Source organism: Aspergillus versicolor (assembly GCF_001890125.1).
Source record: "Aspergillus versicolor CBS 583.65 unplaced genomic scaffold ASPVEscaffold_12, whole genome shotgun sequence".
Taxonomy (NCBI): Eukaryota; Fungi; Ascomycota; class Eurotiomycetes; order Eurotiales; family Aspergillaceae; genus Aspergillus; species Aspergillus versicolor.
The window spans coordinates 184,874-207,689 of NW_024467535.1; the positions used below are offsets into that span (position 1 = coordinate 184,874).

The 22,816-nt window shown below is 49.6% G+C and overlaps 5 protein-coding genes across 5 annotated transcripts; all 5 read right to left on the reverse strand.

The window, feature by feature from the left end:
* Nucleotides 1-266: 266 nt before the first annotated feature.
* Nucleotides 267-2,658, reverse strand: ASPVEDRAFT_350055 (putative amino acid permease). Its single transcript, XM_040810912.1, has 3 exons — nt 2,197-2,658; nt 1,981-2,141; nt 267-1,916 (listed from the first exon to the last, which is right to left on the reverse strand). The coding sequence occupies exons 1-3, from the start codon at nt 2,266-2,268 to the stop codon at nt 620-622; spliced, it is 1,530 nt and encodes a 509-aa protein (XP_040672719.1). The 5' UTR covers nt 2,269-2,658; the 3' UTR covers nt 267-619.
* A 391-nt stretch (nt 2,659-3,049) lies between these two features.
* On the reverse strand, nt 3,050-4,338 carry ASPVEDRAFT_33213 (aromatic alcohol reductase; the record flags this gene model as incomplete). Its single annotated transcript, XM_040810701.1, has 4 exons — nt 3,050-3,430; nt 3,485-3,811; nt 3,882-4,166; nt 4,252-4,338. The coding sequence occupies 4 exons, from the start codon at nt 4,336-4,338 to the stop codon at nt 3,050-3,052; spliced, it is 1,080 nt and encodes a 359-aa protein (XP_040672720.1).
* A 2,343-nt stretch (nt 4,339-6,681) lies between these two features.
* ASPVEDRAFT_56471 (putative MFS allantoate transporter) lies at nt 6,682-8,878 on the reverse strand (the record flags this gene model as incomplete). Its single annotated transcript, XM_040815217.1, has 11 exons — nt 6,682-6,700; nt 6,805-7,002; nt 7,067-7,160; nt 7,225-7,465; nt 7,534-7,622; nt 7,679-7,896; nt 7,948-8,214; nt 8,261-8,291; nt 8,341-8,374; nt 8,428-8,541; nt 8,606-8,878. The coding sequence occupies 11 exons, from the start codon at nt 8,876-8,878 to the stop codon at nt 6,682-6,684; spliced, it is 1,578 nt and encodes a 525-aa protein (XP_040672721.1).
* Nucleotides 8,879-9,797: 919 nt separating this feature from the next.
* On the reverse strand, nt 9,798-14,354 carry ASPVEDRAFT_33215 (putative ABC transporter; the record flags this gene model as incomplete). Its single annotated transcript, XM_040810702.1, has 3 exons — nt 9,798-11,179; nt 11,239-13,941; nt 13,991-14,354. 3 exons carry the CDS (start codon nt 14,352-14,354, stop codon nt 9,798-9,800), a joined length of 4,449 nt encoding a protein of 1,482 aa, XP_040672722.1.
* Nucleotides 14,355-15,788: 1,434 nt separating this feature from the next.
* ASPVEDRAFT_154892 (putative ABC transporter) lies at nt 15,789-22,721 on the reverse strand. The gene is made up of 5 exons (XM_040808427.1): nt 22,479-22,721; nt 22,034-22,415; nt 21,849-21,950; nt 20,235-20,595; nt 15,789-20,181 (listed from the first exon to the last, which is right to left on the reverse strand). Exons 1-5 carry the CDS (start codon nt 22,666-22,668, stop codon nt 15,895-15,897), a joined length of 5,322 nt encoding a protein of 1,773 aa, XP_040672723.1. The 5' UTR covers nt 22,669-22,721; the 3' UTR covers nt 15,789-15,894.
* Between the last annotated feature and the right edge of the window lie 95 nt (nt 22,722-22,816).

Genomic DNA, 22,816 nt, shown 5'->3' on the forward strand with positions numbered 1-22,816 from the left:
TAAGGATGATTGTCTATCTGATCTTGATTGTCAATGGATATGAAGATAATGAGGGGTGGATAGGGTCGCCATGTATTTGGTTTGTTTTTGGTTGTAGTCTTGGCGGACCCCTGGGAGATTGTAAACACAAACTAATAAAGGGGTTTACGGGTCATCCATTATGGATAATGCATTATAAAGAACTGGCATTTGGGAAGGTGGGAGAAAGACGAAAAGGTGTTCGATAGCCAGGACAGAAGAAGCAAATACCAGAAGGATCAAAGCTGGGAGGGGAAACGAAAAGTGCAAGTGGGCCCGCTGTCAACCCACAAAGGGCGATTCCTGTTGGTGCTCTTGACGCTGAGGCTGGAAACCAAGGCCTTTGCTGATTACAGCACTTCTATATATAAGACTACTATACAATGTGGGCGAAGAAAAGTAAATCATGGCCAGCATAAGAGTCTGGACGGTAGGGTTTAGCCTTGCTTTGAAGCAACTGCTTGTTATGGTTATCAACAATTACACCTAGGTAGCATTCCTTATGCAGTGCCATCATCATCACCTTTACTGTATGCGTGGCGCAGCCCGCAGCATCGAGTAGGGCGCACCAAGAGCGTTGTCCAAGGGCCTAGCTCCCGCCTTATATCAGCCATATGGGGATAATTCGTCCTCCCCAAAGCGTTGTAGTCTCGCTGTGGCCCGCCCCATCTGTCTCAGTATCCTGCAAACTTCGTACCCTAGTAGGTAATACTTCTGTTTTCGCACGTGCGTGGTTTCTCCTTCGTCTCGATGCCGCTTTATATCCCAGGACCAAAGCGAAGTAAAGAGGAATCCCAACAAAAGAGGTGACGAAAGCACCAACATCCAACCCATGGTTGTAGAAATTGCGATCAGATAGTTCAACTGCTCGCATGATGGGTATTGAGATGCAAAGCACCAAAGCGATCCATGAACCAAGAATACCGAATGGTGCTTTAAAAGGCACCTCCTCAGATGCGATCCTATGGCATTTGCGGGCACGTACAAACGATATATGGATAACGAGTATTGACACCCAGGTCAATATGCTGAACATAGTAACCAAATTGACAAGGTAGCTCCACAGTCGCCCGGAGATGGTGAGCAGGTTCAGAAAACCCGACAAGGCCGGGGCGAAACTTATTCCTAAGGCGTACACCGGCACACCGCGTCTATCGGTGCGTTGGAGGAATCGAGGGGCGTTCTTCTCAAAGGAGAGCTCACGAATGATTCGTGTTGCCATGCAAAGGGCCCTGCTTGCCGAAGAAACGACAAAGAAAAGGATGCATGCATTCAATATGTCCGGCAGCACAGTAACATGAGCCATTTGGACCGCCACGACGAATGCTGACGCAGTGCGCTTAGAGGTGTACGTGGGCAATGCTAATATGTCTTCATCGTAAGGAATCGCCATCCCTAATAGAGTGACAATAACAAGATTGAAGGCCAGAATGCGGTAAAATGTTTGCTGAATTGCTCTAGCTGCTGCTTTTCGAGAGTCATGTGTGTGCAACACAGCCATGCCAATTAGTTCGGTTCCCAAGTAAGATAGTGTGGTGGAGGGGAAAGTTCTGAAGATGGCACGGAATACTCCCAAAGCGGTCCTGTCCGCCTCATTGGCGAACGCGCCGGGTTTTCTCCAGTAACGAAATCCCTTCTTGTGATCTGGACCGCCACCAAAGGCAATAACGAGTGACAGGATCATGAGCCCCAGCACTATGAAAACTTTGAACGACGAGAGAACAACTTCATAGCGGCCAAGGAAACGACCACTCCAGTAGTTCATGAAGATTATCACAGCCAAAAATACTGTGATATAGGCGATTTTGTCCACAATTCGAACCGTAGTCCAGTATGATATCACAACCACGCCTGCGGTCATCTGGTTGATGATGACCATCATATATTTGAGCCAGTATCTGCGCATCAAAAAGGCACTTTGTCAGCTCTATACCACCTGAACCGAAACCATGTAAAGCTTACATCCATCCCAACGTGAACCCCAACGAAGGCCCGCAAAATCGTTTCGCTTGAGTATGTAGAGTGGTTGGCTCTCGTGAAAAAGAAGCCACTTCCCCAAGTGCGGAGACAACCAGGAAGACGATAAACCCGACAAAGGTATAGGAAATTAAGATAGAGGCCGGCTGTTGGGATTAGTACCTAAACTTAATAAGAAAAAGGATCAGACGAAAAGCTTACTCCAGATCTAGAATGGGTCATCAGTGTACGGCGTGCCTTTGCGCAACCAGACGACCTACCGCGAAAGAGCATTCCCAAACGCTATCATCAAGCCGGTATTTATTGCTCCACCGATCGCTGTACGAAAATTAGAGGGTTGTTTTCGCTTGCTTTCGGCAAATAACCACGGACTTATGAGAGTCACCTGGTATGGCCTCAAGCCGACATCGGGACTGAGCTGGTACGAATGATGGCTCTGTGTAGACGTTGCTGACACTGGATTGCCTGGGCGCAACTCTGGCGAACCGCTGGATGATTCAATTTGAGACATTGAGGGTTGAGTGAGTAGAGATCGAACATCGAACATCGAAGTGAAATCTGAGGTTCTCAGGATCTTGCTCTGTGCCAGTTAAAACCAAACCCTCCACCCCGGCCGGGCCCATTTAAGTAGTTTCTTGTTTAGGAAGGCTTTGCTACGGCCGCGGTCCTTCCTTAAGGAGTCGATGTTCCAGTAATTCGTGCAGGGAACAGTTAGCACACTCAGTACACATAGTCTAGAGCTGAAAAATTCAAGGCGTTCAATTGTGTCTAGCAACGAATAAGTGGTGAAGGGTATATATATGAATCCCTATCGCATGCATCTATGACCATAGAAAGGAAGGATACCACAGGTATCTCCGAGACACTGGATCTCGTACGATGTCCAGAACGCCGAAATCTAGGAGACCGGTAGCCAAATGCAAAGAAAAAAAAAAGGTACTGAAAAAAAACCATCAGAATGTAAGTCGATCTATCCTCAAAGCGAGTGCTGAGACTCGTTTATACGTCTCGTGATATTCGTGAAATGTTCCTGGATGTTGCAACGACCGAACGTCTACCGAGACATGTAGAGAGAATCGCTAGACTCGGTCCTTGGGAAAAAGCGGCCTTGTAACGAATCGGAAGACTCGCTTCGGGGGAACATGCGTTGGTGAGCTTTGGAGATGGTCCGGTCGGTGTAAATTCCCTTGGCAGTACCCTTGAAGACCTCACTTAGATATTCCTTGAATTCGATAGGTGCGAAGTCCGGATAAAGTTCCTTAGCCGACAGATAGCCAAGGTACTTGGCATATTCTGGAGTGTTGTCGCCGCGAATGCCCCATGACAGCTGGTACTCTGCTAGGTACCGGGGGATGAATTTCACTGGGTCGAAAGGATAGGTCTCGCTTGACTGACGGGCGGCAAGAACCCTGTTTTGAACCAACTCGTCTGAGATCTAATAACGAGGTCAGTACGCGGAAGATCGACAGTTTGATGGGATCACACTTACGTAGTTCCGAACAATCTGCTCCCCACTGATCTCTTCAAGCAGACCGAATATTTCATTTTGGGTGAGAACTGCGTCGTATGCAAAGACCATCTTGTTCAATGTGCGATCGTCAGAAATGATTCTAGCAACATAGCGCCCGATATCCCTCAAATCTGTCAGGGCCAGGGGCGTGTTGCCATCTCCGACGACTTCGTTGTTGGCAGCGGTCATTGCATAGTCAAGTTTACCGGATTCGAGTCTAGGATAAGAGAGTTGGTACCACCAGCCAACATCAATGATGGTGTAAGGAAGGCGGAGTTGCTTGATGTGGTTGTAGACAATTTCTTTCTGTTAAAAAAAAAAAAAAAAAACGTTAGAGATGTTTGAAAGAAGCAGCAATTCGATGGCGGAAAATTACCTCGTCCCTCAACCACATGACACCACCGGGTGGTGCGACGGTGATGAAACCGCAGGGGATGAATCGCTTAACACCGGCCTTCTTCGCTGCGTTGGCAATGGGGATTTGGTCCTGTTGTTCTGCAGAACCGACACAGCTGATAACGACATCGATATCGGCCAGCGCCTTCTCGAGCTCCTCTTCTGTCGATTTCAGGTCACATTTGCGGATGTGCACTCCCTTGTCCTGCAAGGCGAGAACGGCAGGCTTCTGAGCAGAACGGGGCCGAATAAGGGCGTGGATTTTCTGTATGACGAGGGAAAGTCAGAATTTTGCTGCTTTTTTTTTGTCTCCTTCATAGCGATCATATTATCGCTGCACAGTGACCTACATAGGACGGTTGCTCCAGCAGTCCATTTGCAATTGAACCTCCGGTCTCACCCGCGGCTCCGATCAGCAGGACTCTTGTTCGTGACATAATGATCTCCCAAAGCGGCAATGCGTCCGTAAAAGAGATATGCAGGCGAGAGGGGGTGGGCGGAAGGATAGAAAGATGGAGAGGGGGTTGAGAAAAAAGCTGGACACCAGACGGGCAGAGGCAGGGTTGAAATCGGGCTCGCTGGCGGGTGCTTTCACAATGATGTTTTCTCAGACACAAGGCAAGAATCAAGAAACAGGAAAGAATCGACGTTATAAAGGGCAGCGTCCCACCGAAAATGGCCACTTGGTTACCCACTCTTCCTGGGTATCACAAGTGGTTAGCTGTGGGTCGGCTGTGGATGTTAAGCTCCTGCGAGAGATGACGACCTCCGCGAATGAGTGAGGCCATGGCAATGGCACGGTGCAGAGACCTCCGCCGGCATCACCTGAAGGATCAGGAGACAAGAGCAGGGCGAGGCAATAAGCTTGCAGCCAAGTCACATTGTTCTCTCTCCTTTGGCCAGGCAGAGTTTTGCAAAGAGTGAGATCGCCACGGGCCGGCCGGTGGTGGTTCGGCGGCTGAACCCAAAAGGCGCAAGGAAGCCTGACGTCATGTTCCACTTACGGCTTCCCGGTTCCTCTGGATCTGGAGGGCTGCCCCTCAGCCTGACCCTCTTGCTTCCTCCACTTCTCTCCCTCACGCCTGCATCTGCCATCCCCCATCGCGTGTGAAAGGGCGGGGTTGCATCCCCAAATTTCGAGCAAATCGTCGTCCAGCTTCGTCGGACACTACCGGTGACGCCATTGGCATGGGGAGCCCGGTTTTTCCGTGGTCGCGGGCATTCCTCGTCCATGGGCCCAGGACCGAATTCCGTTGCGGACCGCGTTTCACGCGCGATCGCTGCTTCACAGGCACACGCACGCACTCAACTAGGCCTCTCCAGACGCCCAGAAGACTTTCGCCCAGATCAGCAGTTCCCCCGCAGTTACGGAGTCTACTAACTTTTGAGCAGATCCGGGGTTGAATTGCGGAGTTATCGACACGTCTTCGACGTGAGTTTGATACCGAATTGTGAAGACAGGCCCACGAGTTTTGAGTGACCCTGGGTCTATCATGCCGTGCCCAGCGAACACCAGACCGTTCCACCAGTCTTCCTCAGTGCCTGTATACTCAAATCGTCAACAGTGGCGCTGCCAGAAAAATTGGCCATTCAGTAAGAGCTCCCTTGTGTATGAGCGGCGAATGCATATAGACCAGCATTCAAAGCAGACCCTTGCTCGACCAGCTGCTTGTCGAATTCAGCCTGCACGTACGATTCGTCGACATGCACATGATACCTTCATCGCCTGATGATCCGCATCAGAACTGATGCACGGTGTAATATCCTGACTCGCAGTAACCCGGCCCGCGAACAATTTATCTGGAATCTGTGGAGACCAATGTCCCCCTCGGAGGCTGCTCCGAAGCATTGCTGGATGAATTCCAGAAACTTTGCGACCCAAGGATCCGATGGCTGAAGAACGACGTCCTTCTGTTCCCAACAGGCTAGTTGGTGGGGGGATGTGCACAATCCCGTATCTTTAACTCTTAAGGGTGCAGTTTGACAGCTAGCCTTTGAAGTCTCTTGCGAAGGTGTGTTACAGATAGGACGCACGATATTGGGCCCGATTCTGGCCACCCTTCAGACTACGCTTGTTATTTCTACGGTGTGTCTAGACGCCTCGGAAGCTGAAGAAGACGAGCACGCGGTGAGTCTAGGACTACAAACGGTAGAGACCATCTTATGTACATGCTCTAGAATATAATAGCATCACTTCGTTCTTTTCTTAGTAGATTTGTGATTACTACCTGCGTGCGTGATACCCACCTAACTCTAATTTCCACGTTATCACGAGTCCCATGAAGCGATACTTGAGCTCGAGGTCGGCTCAAAACCACGCAGCCGGAACCGCAGTAGGTGAGTCACTCACTCCATGGAGGTTACCCTTGAATTCTAGCCATCAGGGAAGGGAAAGTCGAACCAGAGCTATGCATGGGAAGACATGTCGCTGTGAGGCCCCAAAGGGAAAGTCGCCATCAAAGGCTGGTGCTGTAAGCATACAGGAGCACGAACACGGGGGAATATTGTGAGATGGGTGTCTGGAGAAGTGAGATTTGGGAGTTTGAGTCCTTTAAACACCTTAAACAGCCACTCCCGTGTGATCTATATGATAAAATCGAACGCACCACGGTCTCCAAAGGGGGCCCGTTCTTGAGGGTAAACGACATCGGGAAAGCATAGCCATTGATGGAAATGGATTGATTGAGATATAGCTCTTTCAGATAAAATTAGGCTAAAATATAGAGTTCTCTCTCGTTTAAGCATACTTCTCAGGGCTCTAGCTGAGCCTGAGGTATACTTTAATAAATATACCGGAAACTAATCAAACCGCAAAGTTAGCCACCTGCAACACCCCATCTCACACAGTAAAAAATCAAAGCAACCTGTTGTATTGATAAGGGGAGAGGGGTTATTAGACATACTTCAGATTCTCCCGATCAGTCATATCCAAAAACGCCGTAGCGGCGAGATCCCTCCCCTCCAGACCACCCTCCATCTGGCTCTGGATACGATCTCGCTTCTTATTCTCCCAGCGTAGGAGCAATCCCAGGATACTGATGAGGACAGCCTCGATGAGATGGGAAACGATCATGGACCAGATTCCTAGGGAGTATGTTGGCCTGTTGATGTCAGCACTTGGGTGTACCAGATTAGGGCTTAGAATGGAAGGGCGGGAAGAAATACTTCTGGCTATCTTTATAGAAGAACGGCCCTGCGATGTTTCCCGTACAGTAGCCTAGGAAGAGGACTGCGTTTGTGACGACTTTCTTGGTGTGTCCTGTTCATCATCCATCATTAGCTATACCATATTACTCGATCATCCGATCTCAGGTTATGCATACCAGCAGTATTAGCAACCTGCATACTCAAAACCAGCACAAAAGCTGCGTTATAAGGGCCTGTGAGATAGTAGCAGATCAAGCGGCCAACTCTTTCAGTCTCGGGAACGAAGCGGAGCCCGAATGCACCAGCGATATTGGGAATTAGGAATAGGAGGACGAAGAGGCAGCGGCGGTTCACGAAGCGGTCGTTCAGGTATACGCAGACGAGGATGGAAATGGCTATTATGACGCCGTATGGGATCTGTTGTTGTGTCAGATGAGACGGCTTTCTTTGCAGGAGGAGGAAGTGGTCATGGGAGAAAGACGTACCTGCATGAGAGTTGTAACTAGGGTTGAGAACCCGAAGCCCTGGATAATAATGGTTCCAAAGTTTGAAATTCCGCCGTTCGGGATGTTGCCTGGGCGGGTGGTCAGTACGGCGTGAAGGGTGTTCTGATATAGGGAGGTACCGTACAAACACAGCCGAGCACAAAGAAGAAATAAAGTTTATAGTCCATAAACGCCTCAAGGACCTGCCGCGGCTTCAGGTGTTTGTTCTCAATACCGGTTTGGTTCTCCCTTAGTCGCTCGACGGCAATTCGGCGCTCTCGTTGCGAAAGGCCAGGGGCGTTGACTGGGGAGTCGGGCAGGAATATGAACATGACGATACCCCATGCCGCGCAAAGGGCGCCGCTACATAAGTTCAGTAACGAGCCGGATTATCTGGACCTTGGAGGAGCTTACATGATGATAAACTCGTACTTCCATGACGGGAGCGCACCCTTGATATTACCGATTCCGTAGCCGAGGAGGCCACCGAGGGCGATTCCAAACCCATTGGCGGTATACCATAGACCCATGCGCACGGGTTGTTCGCGTCGTGTATACCACATACTGGTGATGAGCATGAACGCGGGGTCCGCGCAGGCTTCGGCAGCACCTCCTAGGGCTCGTAGGACGGCGAGGGTCGCGAAGTTATGGCATGCAGCTTGGATCATGAGGAAGACGCCCCTGTTTTATTAGCTAGTGAAGAGTTGATGGGTTAAGTTGAGCTTACCACATGAAGATATTGATACCAAGATATTTTCCTGTAGATAATCAGCACCAACCCCCCGTTTGCTTCGAACTATCAAGTACCAATTGGAAACCGCTGCAGCATGAGATTGGTAGGCTATGGAGGTCAGCATGATTGTCACTCTTCTGTCATTTTGCAATATAACATACCAATGCCCAAGCCAAGAACCCAAAATAAAATATACTACTGAGCCAGCTATACTGCGTTCCATGGAGTTCCAAGTCCTCTACAATTCCAAAGATGGCCGCGTAACTCAGCGTGGTCTGTCCCATAGTTAGCAACCCAGCCCATCACAAACAATACCCGAATAGAGAAGTCAAACCCCACCTTATCAATATAGAAGAACGCATAACAAACAGCCAAATATGGCAGAATCATGAAATCAATCTTCCAAAGCACCCTCCGCACTTCGGCCGGGTCAATCTCCTCATTGATTTCATCTGTATTGTTGAACAGCGCTTGAGCGACATCGCCTTCTTTTCCACCCGCCCAGGTTGGCTTTGGCTGCACCTCTTCGTCATGGTTAGCGGTGGGTGCATTGTTATTGCCCTTAGTGATGTCGGAGGTGCCGAGCGACTGCAGACGGGATGTTATGCCCATCTTGTCTACTCTGCGCTGTGTCTCAGCTCAGTTCGTCAGGAGATATACGGAGGTGCAGGTAGGCGTCGACCAGCGAACACAGCCCGTGGATCTCGGAGGTTTATTTATGTACGTAGTCGTTCGCTGGGGTATGGATGGGGTACTCGGGGAGGAATAAAGTTAAATGACCATGGTCTCGGACATCATGGCGATCACATCAGTTGTTATCCTCACTCGTCTCCAACAGTACAGCAATAACCAAGGTAGTTCAGCGTTAGGCAGGGTTTGGATTGCCTCGGTCCTCCTCTTGAATACGTAAAGAGTATGAGAGCTCTGATACTTAGATCCACATCGCTATCCACAGCGGAGGTGCGGAATGGGGAGCCATGCGGGGATCAAAGCCCATCCTCAACTTGTTGAGGACGTGGGGGTGAATTGAATTGGAGCTCAGGCTCGGGGTAACTGCGAGAGTGCATCTTCACAGACAGATTATCAAGCATCCAGGTGGCTGGGACAAAGCGCCGGGAATGAGCTGATGCAGCGGTGTCTGAACAAGGTCGGAGGAAAACCGATACAAAGGCCTGAGAACAAGACCTAATAGGTGGAAAAACAGATGAAAGAACAGGGTAAGGAGACGGGAAGCAGATGCACTGGCCATGGATGCACAGTTGGACAGACGAAAGAAAGAGAAGCAAAGAAAAGGGGGGATCGTTATTGGTCTGCCGGCGTGGGGGTTGACTCGAGCACCCACTTCCATTTGCGGGGAGAATCCGGGGATCAATACGGGTCTTCAATGGACTCAGGGATGCAATTGCTTGATACAGTGTGATCTAATTGATTGACTTTTATTTATCTATCGTAACCAGCTTTTACCTCCTCGTCGCTCGATCTGCCCTCTCAAGCTTCTCTAGATTCGCCCAGTCTTATCGCCGATTGAAGTTCAGGTAACGCGCCTACCACTGTCAGCTAGGTGATCTTGTAACGAAGGGGACAGACTTACAGCCAGGAATAAAATAATCAGATTCGACCCCACAAAGGCCGCATAGATACCCAGGTCCCTCCATCTGTTGTCGAAGCTCATCTCAAACGCTTGGTAGTATTCATCCCCGATCCGGTACGCGCAGTACTCACAGTCCTGAGTCGCGTTGTTGGCCAGGTACCCAATCCCACCTCTGTCAAAGAATGCCTGCATATACTCGCCGCAGGTTTGACCCACGGGCGCTTGGAATCGATTGAATTCGCCGGAAGTACAGGTAACATCCCGCCCGTGTAGCTCCGTCGTGACCATTCCGCTGATGATGCGCGTGAATGGATCTAGCTCATAGAACCAGGCTCGCCAGAACCCAGGCATCTGTGGTTTTGGTATCATGACACCACAGAACAAACTGAACAAGATCATAAGCGGGGGGTTAAACTGCGACGCGATCATGCTATTTGGGGTTAGGGCTTGGACCATTTGACCTAGTGTGACGGCAAACAACTGGGTAATCATGACCATGAAGAATTGGTAGCCTGCTCGATCACTCGCACTCTGAAATCCGGGGATGTAGAAGAGGAAAACGAAGAAGATAACTGCACAGATTATGCAATACGGGATCTCGGCAACGACCATGGACACCGCAAAGGCGAAATCTTTGTATGTCTTTGACGCGGCTTCACGATAGAAGACCAATCGCGACATCTCGTACCGCGGCTCGACCATTTGGATAATGATGATGGGAATAACTGTGACATTGAACAGAACAAAAATACGATACTGAAGCGAAGCCCGAGAATCGTCGAGCTGCAAGTATGCAAGACCAGTGATCAGGGAAATACTGAAGTGGGTGAAAAGTCTCGTAAAGCCGTACTTATGAGAGCGCCAAAACACGATGTTAGTCCGCTTGCAAACGGTCTTGATCTGATGCCACAGCGGCGTTGCATACTCTTTGTCAACAGAGTGCGTCGCCTGGGTCTGTCTAGCCTCCTCGGCACGTCGGGACTTTATCTCAACAATCTCACGCTTGGCTTGCTCGCGTTCAGGAGACTCCCTCCAAAATTCAACCCAGTCACGGTTACCAATATGGCGGCTTTGGCCTGCGCCTATTGCATCGAGCATCCATTCGGCAGGGTTCGCGTCGGCCGGACAATCTGCACCGTTACGGCGGAAATAGGAGAGCAGGATACCTGAGTCCTGGCCGATATCACCAAAATAAACACACTCACCTCCACTCTTCAGCAGCAGTAGACGGTCAAAGTTCTCGAAAAGAGCTGAGTTGGGCTGGTGGATCGTGCATAGAATAGCCTGTCCGGCCGCGGCAAGCTTGCGCAGGAATCGAACAACTAATTTTTGTGTCAGAAATACCAATGAAAGATGAGTCTTCGTGCCAGAGTCCACTTACTATTGAAGGCAGACTGGCTGTCAAGTCCCGAAGTAGGCTCGTCCAGGAATAGCAGCATTTCTGGTTTTGCGGCCAACTCGACACCAATCGTAACACGCTTCCTCTCCTCGACAGACAAGCCAGTCTCTGGTGTACCGATGACAGCATCTGCGAGATTTTCCAGCTCCAACAGCGAGATTATCTCTTCCACATACGCATATTTCTCGGTCTGTGGGATATCGTATGATTGACGGAGGTCGGCAGAAAAGCGCAAGGCCTCGCGAACTGTTTGCATCGGTTCATGCACATCCATTTGCTCCGCATAGGAAGTCCCACGCTGGAAAGAAGTACCAGGTTTAGAACCATCTACCAGAATATCGCCTCCAATAACACCAATATTCTTTCTCGCCGCGAGAACGTCAAGCAGGGTCGTCTTGCCCGCTCCAGACGCGCCCATCAAGGCCGTTAGTTTGCCGGGCTGAACATAGCCATAGATATTATGTAGCAGTCGACGAGTGCCAGACGCCACGGGTACATCGTAACAGACGTCCTCCCATGTCAAGACGGGCTTCGAGGTGACGGGAACATCAGCTCCAGGACCGCCTGGTTCTTTTGATTGCCGGGTAGAGCGCTGGCCCTTCAGAGCTTCGTTGAGTTGCTTTCGCTCGTCGTTCTCTTTCTGGTAAAAAGTGACGGTCTTGCCGCCAGCATTGAAACGGACAACCTCGCCGAAATATAGATTCATCGCTAGAAAGGCGACAATAAGAGCAACCATAATACCAAAATTCCGCCAGAGGTCTTCTCTTTTGTAATTGAACGTGACTGCCGCATAATTTTCCCCAGGAATGATGGGAGAACCTGCCTCGCCACCTGCAAGAGTGCAGACCTGATGGCTCATATTGGTGTATCCTTCACCATTGGGAATCAAAGACTCGCTAGTGCAAGTCATATTAAGGCTTTTGAATTCGTTGACCATCAAACTAGCGAATCCCAATCCAAAAGGGTTGATATAGTAGAACCATCGGAGCCAAACTTGCCCGCTCGGCCACTGGACAAGATAACCAGACGTCAAGATAAACAAAGTTATAAGAACGGAGACAAAGTTCATTGCATGATCAAATCCAGGTGATAAGCAGCCGATAGTTCTGAAGATGACGGTCATGTTGATATAGCCGGTAAATATCAGCAGCACGAAAGTGAAGAAGGCACCTGCATCGCGGACAAGGCCACACATGAAGTATACTATGACACTAAAAACGAGAATCCTGGCAATGGCGAATGTAGCATCGACAAATATCTGAGCGATAAATAGTGCGCTAGGTCGGTAAAAGGCAAATTGGCGGTGTTTATTCACCAGGGGGCGTCCCATCATAGTTGAAGCAAGCTCAGAAAACGCCTGGAAGCCATTAAAGAGGAAACTAGTGAAAAGAAGACCACCCCGGGTAAATGCGCCGGCACTAGTCTTGGGCAAGTTGAGCCAGACAGTTCCAAGGATAATCGCAACGCCAGTAGAGGTAATCCAGGAGACATTCAAAGCAAACTTGTCTTGCCATTTGATCAGGAACTGGCGTCGCATCAAGGCCCAAACCTGGAGGTAGTATGGAATGAGGTAAACTGACGACTTTGAAGTGAATTTACGCTTTGCTTCTTGATTGGCAACTTCAAAGTCATCGTAGATTTGCTTCTCGTCCTGTATCTGCTTCCGGTAGGCGCCCATTTCCGCAGCGAGTTTCTCGCTATAAATGGACTCATTGAAGGCGGCCGTGAGAGCCTCGGGCGAAGAAGGAACAGTAGTCTCGTCGCGGCCTTCCTTGTACTCTCGCTCGAATGGGTCCGTACACGACGTGAGGTAATCGGGGGTGGTCTGGCGAGGCTTTTCCTTGAACCCAAGATTCTCAAAGTACGCTCGTGCCTCGGTGGCAGGGCCGAAGAAAACTTGTTTACCACTGTCAATAACCAAGACCTTGTCAAAGTGTTTGTAGATGCTCTCTGAAGCTTGATACAATGAAACAAATGTCGTAGTCTTGTATATGTTGGTCAAAATCCGTAGCGATTTGGCGAAATCCAGAGCAGTCGAGGCATCAAGACCGCGTGTGGAATTATCCCACGCCAGGACCGTGGCCGAAGTAATCATCATCTCCGCAATACTGACTCGGCGTTTCTCTCCTCCAGAAACGCCTCGAATGAACTGGTTTCCTACGACGGTATTGGCAGTGTGCTCGATATTGAACATCTTCAACAACATGCGGATCACTTTGTCTTTGAATTCATCCTTAGATACGCCGAGTGGCCGTTTTCCAGGTGTCTTTGTATCTAACGCAAACCCGAGGGTTTGTTTGACGGTCAGGGTCGGCTGATGGACATCATCCTCTTGATTATACACAGCCTCACCGCGAAACCTTTTCGAGAATGTCTTATGGTCGAAAGGACCATATAGAACCTCCCCATCTACCGCAGTGTAACCAAACCGTTGATTCGTGATTGATTTGAGAAATGTGGTACAACCAGATCCAGGGCGTCCAAGAACAAGTACCATCTCTCCGGCTCGTAAAACGCCACGGAAGTCCTTGAGGATATCGAACTCTTTGCCTTTATTGTTGTGACCTGTCCAGCTCATGACCCGCTTAGGGACGTTCAAGAAATCCACAATAGCGTCGGGGAAGGTCTTGATGAAGCTTTTGGAGCCGCCGATTCCTCGAACAGTGAGATTCTCCCAGATAACACCTAAAAAGTCAGTACCATGTGAGGACAGCGACGACTGATGTGGTCTTACCAATGTGTTTTCCTTTAATGCCAGCCTCTACTTCAGCTTCTTGGTTGCCTCGAAGGGCAGTCTCGAGGTCCCAGGACTCAACGGAGTCGGTTGAGCTGCCTGTTCGCTCCACATCACTGTTGTGGACATCATTCTTCGAGACCCTGGAAGCATGCTTGGACAGTCTCTGAGCCTGGTAAGAGATGCTAGAAAGCTCTCTGTTCAGCTCAGCAAACTCGTGCTCGGCCTTCTCGACATTGACGCCTGAGCTGTGGGAGACAACACCCTGGGGGTTGTTGTGTCGGAGCCACTCTCGATTCTGCTCGTAGTTTGAACCAAGAGTATCCGCGTCTGAACCAGTAGACACCCCCAGCTTCTCATCCATGGCGGCAGTAGCACACCTGTGCTATACCAGAAACAACGTTGCGTACACGAGCTCAAGGGGAACGGGAGAGAAGACGAGACAGATGAATCGGGATTCGGGAATACTTATCATGACAAAGAAATTTCAGAAGCTAACTAGCAGGAGAGAGGCTGATTCCCCACCGGAAAGCAGCCAATACTTGACAGTCCTAGCCAAATTACAGTACAGTTGACTACTACTTAAGCGAGAGCGCGCCGGGAGCAACAATTGGGGAAGAGGGGCGACAGGCCTGGCAAGCACCCCACATGGACTTCCAGCCTGCTTTGGGGTAGAGACTAAGTGAAGAGCTTATTCGACGGCTTCATAGTGGGCACGGATACCATCCAAGGGTTAGTTATGTGTTGAGGCCTTGGGGGACTCAGGCAGCATCTGCAGGAAGTTGCAACCTCATGTGAGCCATCATCAAGAACGAGATCGAGAGCATGTTTTCGAGAGATCGCGGATCGCATGAGCAAGTAATTGTTAGAATTTTCCACGCTAAGGCAGACAACCCCGGCGAACATTGAATGTACACCGTCCAGCGCTGAAACCCTCGAGAGTCGGGGGTTGCCGACAACCGGCTGGGCTGTCCAGAATGACTCAAACAGACGGGGAGCCAAGCAACTGAGCGTCTGTCATTTCCTTTTGGAGGAAAGCAGCAAAGTATTCAAGAGCTGCTTAATAATAGACACGGGCAACAATTTACGAGTCAAGGGAAAGATATCGGCTGATGTGGAGGAACTGGCTAAGGAAGAAGTGGAGGTGCCGGAGAAAAGCCGTCGACGGTCTCTCTCATATGCAGGCCATTGGACTTCATCCATTCCTCTTTGGGAATTGTTCTCCTCAAGGCTCTCTTGCTCAGCTCACAAAGCAAACATCTCCAGACCCACGAGTCGCAACGCTCACCATGCATCCGCCATCATCTTCCCAGCCACTCACAATTGCCTCCTGCAGCGTGAGCCAACAGGACACTAAAACGTGCAGCTAGAGGCATTGCAGCAGCCTCGTTTTCTGCTTCCACCACATGACCAGCAAAGACAGGGCACCCCGGAAATGAGATCTATCTATCAAATCTCTTGTCGCGATCGAATCAGTGCGTGCGTCTCTTGATGTTTGCCACTCTCGTTTACGCTGTAGCAATGGAGACCGTCTAGTCGAAATCCCTCATTCAATGGATCTGGTTTATTCGGCCGCCGCAAGACCTCTGGTTTACCAAACTTGCCACGGAACACTCGGGCACTAAATATGATGTATGTAACGTTGGCCGGTTTGCTTGCTTGTCGTAAGGCGTAGCCTATGAAATTGGACCGATCAAAGGGCGTAGGACGCCTTGCAGGAGGAAGGTGGGAATCGCCCTCCGCCTCCAGCTCTTGGTTACGTCCCAACTACTGCTACGTACGGAAATGAGTGGATTTTCATAATATTCATAGGAACATGATGGCCTCATGCCCCGAGGGCCTCGATACGGTCAAATTAGATGAAACAAGATAAGATACAAATGGATATCTATACAGTCCCTGATCTACCCGGAATCCTCCTCTCTGATATGATGCCTTCCAACAATCGTCAAAAAAATCTGGTCTAGCGTCGTCTGGCTCACGGAATAATGTTCCACTCCAAGCACAGTCTTATTTTGCTCAAGTTGAGAAAAGACCTTGCTAATACTATTTCTTGCCCTGGAAATGTCAGGACCCGCCCTAGGATCTAGAGTCAAGCCGCCGGAACGCAGCGAAATGGGTTGGATTTCATCATCGGCTTCCAATTCACGGGAAGTCGAACTCTTTCCATCTTCACTGTTTGTAGACTGTTCATTCTCGTGGGACACATCTGCTGGAACACTGAAGCGCAGCTGTCCGTGGTATGTCTTCTGCTCGATCACCGCACCTGCGAACCTATCTGTCACCCAGCTCTTGATTTTCTCCATGTCTTCATTGCTCGTGTGAGGCGCTTGTGTATGGACAATGTGTACGTGGTACATATTTCCGTACCGGGACCGAAGTGCGTCCGTGGTTCCCAGGGCGAGCATGCGTCTAGCCATAATCCCGGCGCGATGTGCGAGGGCATCCGCTTCTTCCATCGAATGTGTTGTGAGTACTATTGAACGACCAGGCGAAACAGCCGCTAGGGTCTTCCACATAACACGCTTTGAAGCAGCGTCCATTCCAGAGGAAGGCTCGTCAAGCAGCAAAACGGAAGGGTTGCCCATAAGTGCAATGCCCAGTGACAATTTGCGCTTGTTTCCCCCAGAGAGCTTGGCCGCCATACGGTGCTTGAACTGTGAGAGGCCGACTGCGCGGATTACTTCATTGACGTTGTGGGTGATGTCCGGCACTCCGCGAATGCGGGCGTAGAAAACGAGGTGCTCAAGGACTGTCATTTGGTCCACTGCGTCAAATTGAGGACAAACACCGAGGCGGGACCGTGCAGCCGCACGCTGTTTTAAGACCGAGATGTTATCGACGAATATTTCACCGTCATTGCGTGTCGGTTGTATATCGCCGCGGATCAGAGAGATGGTGGTTGTTTTGCCCGCGCCGTTAGGGCCCAGAAGCGCGAAGACCTCGCCTGTTCCAACACAGAAAGTAATATCCTCTACGGCCACAGATTTATTGAACGTTTTGTTGACATGTAACAGACGAAGGTTGTCCTTCGAGCCGGACACGCGAGCAATTTCCTCTGCAATGTCGCCGTCCATTGGTTCCTTCTCCTCCGCATCATGCAGTTTGGACTTCGGCCGTAAGCGAGAAAATATGGATGAGCCACTTTCAATCCAAATCAGAAGCGTAAATAGAAGTATCGATTGGACAGTAAGATAAAGAATGGGTCCCCCATAGAGACCTATCTCCCCTGGGTAAGAGGCCATATCCCGGCCTGCGGTACCTCGGCAGAGGATTGAAAACACATTCAAGGAGGTGAAGAGAGAGCGCAACAAGCTTCCTGATGGGGAAATAATGGCAATAGTGAAGTGTGTAATCTCAATGTACGAGTCAATCTTGTCCGTTGGAGCGTAAGTCAGAACTGACATATACGCTATAAAGTAGATAAGAAAGACGACACACTGCCCGCCGGCAGCGAAAGCGAAAGCTGCGAGTTGTGATTTCGTAAATAGAGACACCAGGTAAGCACATAGAGTACCGCAAAGGCCATAGAGGAAGAATACCACAAAAAGGTATCCGATGTGGAACCAAATATCGGACACGACTCTGAAAATGATAATTGCGATGACGCTTGATGCGACGACAAGACAAAAGTCAAAGGATATGTATGCCAGCCACAGTGACAAAGCTCTGACACCGTTACTGTAATGCAGTCCGCGCACGTTCCGAAGTCGTTCAATCGTTGGGTATAGTGCAAAGAAGGCCGGGTAAACTGACATAGCAAGCCCAAAGTACACAATGAGTTGTAGGATGTCGAAGAAATCGGGCATTGATGGAATATCAAAGAACGCAAAACCGGTGTTAATCGGAATTCCTGTCAAGAGGCGATCCAACACATTTTGTGTGATTGCAGCGAGAGGGAAGTTGGCGTTGTCTCCCTTCCAAGCAATAGTGGGCTGCCAGAGAGAATCCCCTAGATAGACACCACCTGGAGTTACATTGGCGTAGTTGGCTGCTATGTAGTTAGTGAACTCCGGGTAGTTCAAGGCCATATGAAAATGGGATTCATTGCCGGATGACTGCCCAGTGTTATTAGGTCCCCCCGGGTCGACATCAAGACTGTCACTCATAGCGGAAACGAAACTTTCAAGGAGTTCTGGCTGTACTCTGTCTGATGGCCCGATTACTAGCAGCAAGTCATTCCACTGGTCCGCGATGGTGGATTCGGGTGTTCGGTAGGAGTCTTCCCCCGAGCATCCAGGCCTTGGAACACCCTGAAGAAACAATGTCACCAGCCCTGCTGCAATTATAGGGATCAAAAAGGCTGCAAGATAGGGAAGGGGGTTGCGGCGAAGTATGGTCATTCTCTTGCGGAATAGATACCATGCCTGGAGCACCAGATCAATACGGTGACCAGTCATAAGACTCAACGAGTGACACCTGGAGTTGTCTTCAGTGTCTTCGGTATATTCAGTGACGTTTGCCTTTCTGCCATCACGAATGTCATAATTGGCTGTCTCCAAGTGAAATTCGCTCGCAACCTTGAGGAAAACATCTTCAATTGTAGGGCCGCTAACACGATACTCCATGACGCCTTCTTGTTCCAAGTCCGAAACAAACCGAGCTGCTTCTGCTGAGCTTTGGACTGTATATACCATCTCGTCAAAGTGAACTTCTCGAGGTATGCTGTGAAATCGTGTTCGACTTGCCTGCTCTGATCCAGGGACATTGAGGACATGAATACGATAGCCAGCGCCCAGTTGACTTTTCAAACCAACGCTCGACCCACTAGCTTTTAAGGCACCTTTTGAGAGAATTGCGATATTGTCAGCAAGGAGATCTGCCTCATCTAGAAAATGAGTGGTTAAAATGATTGTTCTGGATCCTCTTTCTGCCAGTAAGATATCCCATATCTTCCTCCGAGACAGTGGATCGAGGCCAGAGGAAACCTCATCAACACAACAAACTGAAGAGCCACCAGTAAACATCATAGCTAGTTGCACTTTTCTCTTTTGGCCACCGGAGAGTGTTTTCGAGAGTGCTTTGGCCTTCCGTTTGAGATCGCAATCCTTCAAGAGCTGCATAATTTTCCTGTCTGTATCACCTTTACCAGTGGATTTGAGTTTGTTAAATATTTTTACATGTTCCCTGACAGATAGATTATCCCAAAGAACATTTTTCTGTGGACAAAGGCCAAATTTCGGTGCTGCTTCGCCGTAATTTATGTCAATCTCTCCAGCTGACAACTTGGACAGGCCCGCGATAGCATCCAAGGTGGTAGACTTTCCCGAACCATTGGCCCCAAGCAAGACCATGATTTGCCCTTTGCTGACATTAATTGAAAGATTGTCCACCGCATGCACAGCCTGGCGGTTACTACCAAATCGCCTTCCAATTGCCCGATAGAACCATCCTGGATGGTATATTTTGGAGAAACTGCGAATACTCAGCGCAATAGAGGTATCGGAATTGTATGATTGCCGATTCTTCGATGCGGTCCCATACAGAATGCGTTCTACCACAGCAGCCAGGATGGGGTAGGCAATGATCTGAATGATCAATAACACCCACAAGGTCACGCCGGGAACGCTCCAAGAATTGTTTGGTGCTGCTTCTGTTAGCGTAGCTGCAAGATTTTCTCTTTCCCATCGAGCCACGAATACGGAAAAGTAAACGTAGTTCATGGACGGAAATAGAAGGCCAAGAATAATGACCGGTCCGTTGCTTGTTGCTGGCACCATTTGTGCTACCACGCCTAAGAGTAGACAGGCAAGAACGACTGATATACCACTGAGTTGAGATCTTTTGAAAAACGAGGCGCCGAAAATTGCGAAAGACGACAAGGCAAGGCCCGTCAGAATGTAATGTACCAGCGTGATGCCAGCGGAGGTTCTCCTGTATACCCCGGCCTTCAGTATTGCACCCATAACGATCCATCCCGGTCCGTAAACGATATCCAAGGCAAGATGGGCGGCGCAAAACCGGGCTGCTTGAGATACCCATGGAGACGAATTCGGCATCATGCAATCTATAAGCTGGCTCATTCCCAGCTCCCTTTCCATTGCGATTAGGCCAGTAAGCTGGTATGTCACGCCTACTATGCCAATGAATATCGCCACAGCTATAACATCGATTATGGCTCCCATGTAGCGGGTCCGAATTTGATCCTCGCGCTCCTCTTCATTCAGAGATGTGTACGGGTATTCTAATGTCTAGAACATATTAGTGTGTAAATTTGGGGAGGAGAAAATCGGGCTTATATTACCACCCCAGGAAGGTCATCAGGGTCAAACGAGGTATTGGTCCGTGCAATAGCCCAGTCGATAGATCGTTGGAAAGGTAAAAGATATATTTGTTGATCATTGTGGGAGCTTCCCACATCGATACCCTCACCCAAGACTGCATCCGTTTTTATTGTGTAGTTCCATGCCTCGTCTGGGCCTTCTGTCGGTGACGAGTAAAAAACGGCTGCCGCAATACATCTAGACATGCCACGAAGCGATGTTCGACACAACTCCCGCACTTCAGTCTCGTCGGCAAGAGTATGAACTTCGTAGTGGCTTTTCTTCGCTGGCTGTGCAACCTCGTTGATTACTTGTTCAATTGGGCCGCCAACGAGGCCGTTGCTAACGAAAATTAATCTGTTCCTTCCTGCACCGACAAAACCCAAAGCATCAGAGAACGACAGGACGCGAGCTGGACTGCCAATCCCATAAGTTGCTGGCTGTATAAACAAATTGCGAGCATACGATCTATATCACCATTGTCAGACGTATATCCCAGGCCATGTTAGACGGTGCGGGTTCGGAGATTCAGACATGAAGGCCACAAAGCATATTGGCAGGATCAGTGCTCGAAGAAGGGTCGTGAACAGGGGCCGGACAAGAACAACAAGTAGATTCTTGACTGTCAAAGTCCATACTTGTCGAAAGAACAGAATCATTTTCTCCTGGGCAGTTGTCATGCGTGGCGTGAGAGCATACACTCGGGACTAGAAACACGGAGGCTCGCCTCCGGCTGCCAACAACGACACGCGAATAAAATTAAAGATGGGGGATATTGGTTTAAATGTCACCATATTCAGGCTAACAGGTTTTTCCCGAAAAAGCCAACTGTTGCCGATGCCCTGTGTTGCAGCTGACTGGGCCAGGGAAACGCTGGTTTTCTTGTCAACGAATGCCGGGATTCATCCATAACGACAGGCACCCGGCTGATATCCATTTCTAAGAAATTGATTGCATTTAGCGAAGTGGTCATCTGAAATTGAACCAATCAACTTATCAGAAACGCGATGTATCTCTCGCGACGGGAACTGACCAAGGCATGGCGCGGCCATAGTGGATTGGCGCCCAGAGCATCGGCTAGCTGGGGACCCCGCCTTCTGCCTTCTGCTGAACAACGGAAAATGGAGAGATGTCACCGACCATCGACTGACCAGCCTATGTGCTGGTTAGTAGATGGAGACTTGTTGATAGCGATGCGTTAACAGGATGCTTGTTTGGCGTCGTGCGGGGAAAGCTACCTCGTTCCGTAGTCCGTAACAACAATACTCTCTTCATGTGTCTCACATGCATGGAATGGCCAGGGATAGTACTTCAACCCCGGCACATAATAAATTAAAGTGCGCGTGCTTGCTACAGATGAGAAATCGGGCCACGGATCGGCATTCGTAGTCGCCTTCGTGTAGGGCAGCTCGAGTGCATGGCTCTTAAAACCGATGAACGCGCGGTTGTCGGTCGTATATACTCTCATAGGATTAGCAGGGTCAAGGGAAATTTTCGAAAAGGTGTCATCATATTCCAAGATTCAATATACATGTGCTAATAGTAATACAAGGGCAAAATTAACAAGTCAAATGGCAGCTGTATATGCGGTTCACCTCTTCTTCCCGCGGGAGGATCTTTGCCCTGTCACAGCGGACTTCTGCCGGAGGTAGTTCGAGACGATATTCTCAACACTGCGCATATCGTGCTTGGGTTGTCTGAAAGTGGAGGTCAGTCGGTATCCTCGGAAAGGAAGTGCTGTGGGGGATCTCGGGCCGGGGAATATAGCAAAAATACGCACCTCATGTAATACAAGCGGGCTCTTCTCTTCCTCTTCTCTGTCCTCTGCACGATCTCAACACTTTCCACATTCGGGCTGAAAACCTTAACTGACATTTCGACGCCAACCTTTGTGAGTTCGTTGCGCAGCAAGAAGGACGTATCGATTCCGCAGAGTTTGATGCTCAGGCAAACACCAGAAAATGGATCTCCATTCTTGAAGGTAACCCGTAAAATATCGCCTGGTTTCACGCTTCGCGCGTTTCGTCGGTAGTCAAACAGCGCTTTGCGTTCCCCCGTGGGATCAAGTTGCCCTAGCTGAGATTCCGTCACTGCTGCTATAGGATCCTTGCACGCGGCACGAGCCGATGGCGGAGGAGGATAGATCTTGAGCTTCTTCGGTGCTGCACAGTTGTTAGGTCATTATAAATATTTTTGAACAAAATTCTGCGGAAAGTTATGCGTACCGTGGGGTCTGAATCGATCAGGTATTTGGGAGAGGAATTGCTTTGGGAGGTTTGTAGGAAGAGGCGCAGGCTCCGGTTTGGCCGAATATGCAGTCGAGATTGTTCTGGCCTGAGACGAAAACAACGGCTGAGATTTCGCCAGTGACCTCATGCAGCCCAGCTGCCGGGTCAATTGTGAAAAGCTCGCCATGGCTGCGGAAGGCGTGTGAGGTTGAAGATGGCGCGCTGCTGGCCTTGAAGAACAATTATTTGGAAGGCGGAGCCAAATTTCTGCCAAGATCTCAATTGCCTGTCTGGGCCAACCACCGCCCAGGAACTTTTCTGCCGCCATAACTCCG

Coding starts and splice junctions, on each gene's coding strand:
- ASPVEDRAFT_154892 (XM_040808427.1), bottom strand. CDS start 22,668: ATGGCGAGCTTTTCACAATTGACCCGGCAGCTGGGCTGCATGAGGTCA. Junction 21,951..22,033: donor GCCCGCTTGTATTACATGAG/GTGCGTATTTTT, acceptor CTCCACTTTCAG/ACAACCCAAGCACGATATGC. Junction 20,596..21,848: donor TCCTCCCGCGGGAAGAAGAG/GTGAACCGCATA, acceptor AATTTTCGTTAG/CAACGGCCTCGTTGGCGGCC.
- ASPVEDRAFT_350055 (XM_040810912.1), bottom strand. CDS start 2,268: ATGCTCTTTCGCGGTAGGTCGTCTGGTTGCGCAAAGGCACGCCGTACA. Junction 2,142..2,196: donor TGACCCATTCTAGATCTGGA/GTAAGCTTTTCG, acceptor TAATCCCAACAG/CCGGCCTCTATCTTAATTTC. Junction 1,917..1,980: donor GGGTTCACGTTGGGATGGAT/GTAAGCTTTACA, acceptor TTTGATGCGCAG/ATACTGGCTCAAATATATGA.